General features: G+C 33.3%; 1 protein-coding gene across 1 annotated transcript; it reads right to left on the bottom strand.

Moving 5' to 3' along the window:
• Positions 1 to 1,559: 1,559 nt before the first annotated feature.
• On the bottom strand, positions 1,560 to 2,238 carry LOC110032867 (LOB domain-containing protein 6-like; the record flags this gene model as incomplete). Its single annotated transcript, XM_020736640.1, is given in 2 exon segments — positions 1,560 to 2,015; positions 2,109 to 2,238. A coding segment is annotated over 1 exon segment (447 nt), but the record flags the coding sequence as incomplete, so codon positions are not given.
• Positions 2,239 to 4,105: the final 1,867 nt, after the last annotated feature.

The following is a 4,105-nucleotide window of genomic DNA, read 5'->3' as shown; positions in this document are numbered from 1 at the left end:
GTTGGCCTTTAAAAGAGAAGCATAATAATAAGTTAAGTGTTGCCGAGATGAGAATGATTAGGTGGATGAGTGGCTTTACACTTAGAGACAAAATGCGGAATGAATATATTCGTGATAGGGTTGGTGTAGCTCCTGTGACAGACAAAATTAGAGAAAGTCGTCTTAGATGGTTTGGTCATATTAAACGTCGACCATTAGATGATCCGATTAGGAGAGTAGATGTTTTAGATTCGACTTGTGTTAAGAAAGACAGAGGTAGACCTAGGAAGACTTGGGATTATTGTATTAAAAATGATATTAATTTATTAGAACTAAATGAAAATATGACACTAAATAGGACGCAATGGAGAAAAAGGATTCATGTGGCCGACCCCACGTAGTGGGATTAAGGCTTTGTTGTTGTTGTTGTTGTTGTTGTAGATTCATTGACTGAAGGTAGGTTGTCTATCAAATTATGGTACTGTGCTCTGTCCGATGAAATAATCATTCCAAAAGACAACAAGTCTTCATATTGGATTATCTAAAAAAAAAAAGGCGTCCTAAGAAGTTCAGTCGGCCGAATGACTTTGGCCGACTAAATGAATACCACATGACAAAGCCAAACATTTATAAATGTGAAATGGTGTCTAAGATAGCTACAGATGTGAAACGATACCAGCAACGGTTACAATGTCAAGATATGTCTAGTTCAATTACAAATATGTAAATGCGCGACTCATAAATAATAATAGTTCCTATTAAATGAGAGGAAATCACGTAATTTATAAGACCCATTTCTATGACTTATAAATAGGGGGATTCTAAAACTGCTTGATTTTATTAAAGTTTGTTTGGCTACAAGATTTAGTTAAAATAGGTAAGATTTCATATCAATTAGTTTTTTTGGAAATTGGATTTTCGAAATTTACATCATTTCTGCTAATTCTGCATTTTCCTATCCTCCATTTAAATTGTAAATATTGAAAATACAATACACATCATATATTTTATTTGAATTTTGCTAAAGAAAATTTAAAGTTTAATACATCTACAGCTAAATCAGAATCTACAAAATATTTGGGCAGCTTGTGCGTTTCAGGATAAACAACTTATCCTGGTGGCCTATGTTAAGTGTAAAAATGGAACCACATAAACGGACAAAACGTGCGATTCAAACGGTACCGTGACATTTTCAAAAACACCCATCGGACTTATAAATTGACCCAAATGAGCCCTTAATGTTCTGAAACCTTCATCTGAGAATCACTGATCATAATTTCATGAAATTTTCAAGTAACGAATTCCTTTTACTTCAATAAAATTCCTGAAATTTAAAATCTAAAATTTGAAATCAGAAAGTAAATGAGAACCTCCTACCACTCAAGAAGACTTCTAAGCTCATCATCTTCAGCAAAATCGATTTCCCTTTCGAATGCCCCCATCTCCTTCTCCCCCTTAGAAATCTTCTTAGACGCCACAATACCAAAATCATAAACCTCGGTCTTAACCCCACCGTCCAGGGCCGACACATCACAACCGTTCATCATAATCACAGTTTCTTGTTCCATCTTCATCAGAACCGCGATCGCCGATTCCCATCGAGATAACTCGGCAAGAGCATACGATAGCTCACACTGGATCTGCTTCAGTTCTTGCTGGAGCGCAGAGATTTTTCTAACACAGCCATAGATGGGATCGATGAAATACATTCTGGCCTCATACACAAGTGAAATTACTGCATCTTGCCGCTGTCTGGGATGTAGATCGATCAAGATCTTGGCCAGATTGCTGGCGCCGAAGACGCGGTGAACTAGAACAAACATCTGCTGTTCTTCGGGGAGGAAATAGGGAGCGAAGATGCAATCTGGCCGACATTTTCGGCGAAGAAACTTGCATCCTGCGCACGGGTTGCTGTGGAGTGATCCCCATCCCGCAGCCATTGATGATGATGATGATAATCCAGAGGAAGGGGGCGATTGGATTGACGATTGCCCGTCCTCCATCGCTGAGAGACCGATTGTCTTCATCTCATAAAGCTTCATCAAAGAACGAGAAGAAGGGATTGTAGAACATCTTAGGAAGATTTGCATAAACAAATCATGAAGGAAAAGATTTAAGGAAATAGTTACCACTATGAAGACTGATTAAAGGAGGATCAATGAAATCCTTCTCACTTTCGTCTCTCTCTCGTCTCTTGGATGATCTTGTAGAAATAGAGAAGGGGGCGCCATGCGCCTACACTCCCAATTTTAAAACGAGAATGTGATGGGATCGTAGAAATTTTAAAAGAGGGTGCATAAAATAAATTTTTTTATAAAATTACCGCAAAATTTTATTTATTAGATGGGTATGTTACATGAAGGGTATTTGAGAGTTATATTAACTTACAAATATACGAATACAGAAACGAGAAATTTATTAGTTACAGGTAGGTTACGGGAGGTTCAGGGGGCTATAACGTGGATATAACCGCCCAATACCCTCCATGTAACCTACCGACGTACACAACTCTGCGTACGTTAGACATACACAATCTCTCGATAATGACACTTTAAAATTTTTTTATTATTTCTTTAGAATCTGTTAATATAAAAAGACATTTTTTTTATTAGAAGCTGTTAATAGAAATTTAGATGAAAATTTTTTTAACATTAGCCATGTCATATGTTGCCCTAGAGAGAGAAAGAGAATACTTAGAGAAAAATTCTTGAGAATTTGATTAAATTGTAAATGTATATGGCCCAAAAGCCAATCATCTGGTGTTAATCATGCCCTCTTACACCCTATTTATATGATCAAATACATAGCATAGTTGAACAATGACGCACAACAAAAATCAATTAGTGTGCATCACAAAATGCATAAAAAATATATAAAAGTCAAAATTTGATACAATATTGAATTTTTTTAAATGCATATGCATAATTTAACAGATTATTTAAGTTCAACAAATTTATGCGTCAATATAATTATGTTCTCGTTACTCCAAAATAAAAAGATGTAGAGATAAATCTAACTAAACCTGCTTAAATGTATTTTACATAATCCCTAAATCATAATAATAATGAAAATAAAATGACTTCTATTTCTTGGAAAACCAGTTCTCTTCCTAAAGCTCTTGGAGGACTTGATATTCATTCTTTAGATAATATCGATTTGATGTGCGAAGCTAAAATTATTTAGAGCATTTTAGTTCTAACTCTCTCTTAGCCAACTGGAGTATTGATAATTATGACAATATTTGGATTAATTATGTTTCCAAAAAGCTCTACTTCTTCGAAAGATCTTTTCAAAGTTGCTATTAAAATTTGAAGATGTCTTATTTTAAGGTTAATACCTGTTGCAATCTTCTTTTTTCTTTGATCCTTTGATTAAAAGTTCATCTTTATTTGAGCTTTATGGTAATCTGGTTTTTCATTAGTTTTGTTTTCATAAATTTATCAAAGTTAGAGATGTCTTATTAATGGCTATTGGCTTTGTCCTCAAGAATGGAATGTTCCTAATGACTATTAACTTTTTTATTGTTTGCATTTCCTATTACTGATGATGGTAGTACATGTCTTTAGAAAGGAAATGATTTATATAGCAATAAAATTCTTTTCATTTTATTTATGAAACTTTATTTATTAGAGATTGGAATAGATGGGCCTGGTATAAAGACTATACTATTAATTTGGCTTTTGTTTTATTGTAGAAATTTTATGTTTGGTCATAAAACAAGGGATATTTGTAATTTAAAGGTATTAGTGTTAGACTTAATTACTTTCTTTGTCTTAAATGTTTGAGAACTCATAAGCATTTATTCTATAAGTGTTCTTTTTCTCATAATTTATTGAAGAATTGTATCATTATTGGAGGATTTTTGTTGTTGCCAGCAACTTCTTTGAAGTTCTTTACCGTGTTGAGAGTTTTAGTTGCAAAATTCATAAGAGATTCTACCACTCTACTTTTCAAAATGCCACATACAAAATTTAGTTTAAATGAATAATATAAGTTTAAATATTTCTAATACTTCTCTTGAGATTATTTCTAGAAGAATTCATTAAAAAATCAGTCAACAAAGCTAAAATTGAAATTTCAATTATGAAACTCCCACCTTTATTAAAACAATTTATAATTTGTAGTT

The sequence above is a fragment of the Phalaenopsis equestris genome, unplaced genomic scaffold (assembly GCF_001263595.1).
Source record: "Phalaenopsis equestris unplaced genomic scaffold, ASM126359v1 Scaffold001041, whole genome shotgun sequence".
Classification (NCBI taxonomy): domain Eukaryota; kingdom Viridiplantae; phylum Streptophyta; class Magnoliopsida; order Asparagales; family Orchidaceae; genus Phalaenopsis; species Phalaenopsis equestris.
Note: the sequence above shows the minus strand (reverse complement) of the source record. Positions and strands in the feature narration are given on the sequence as shown.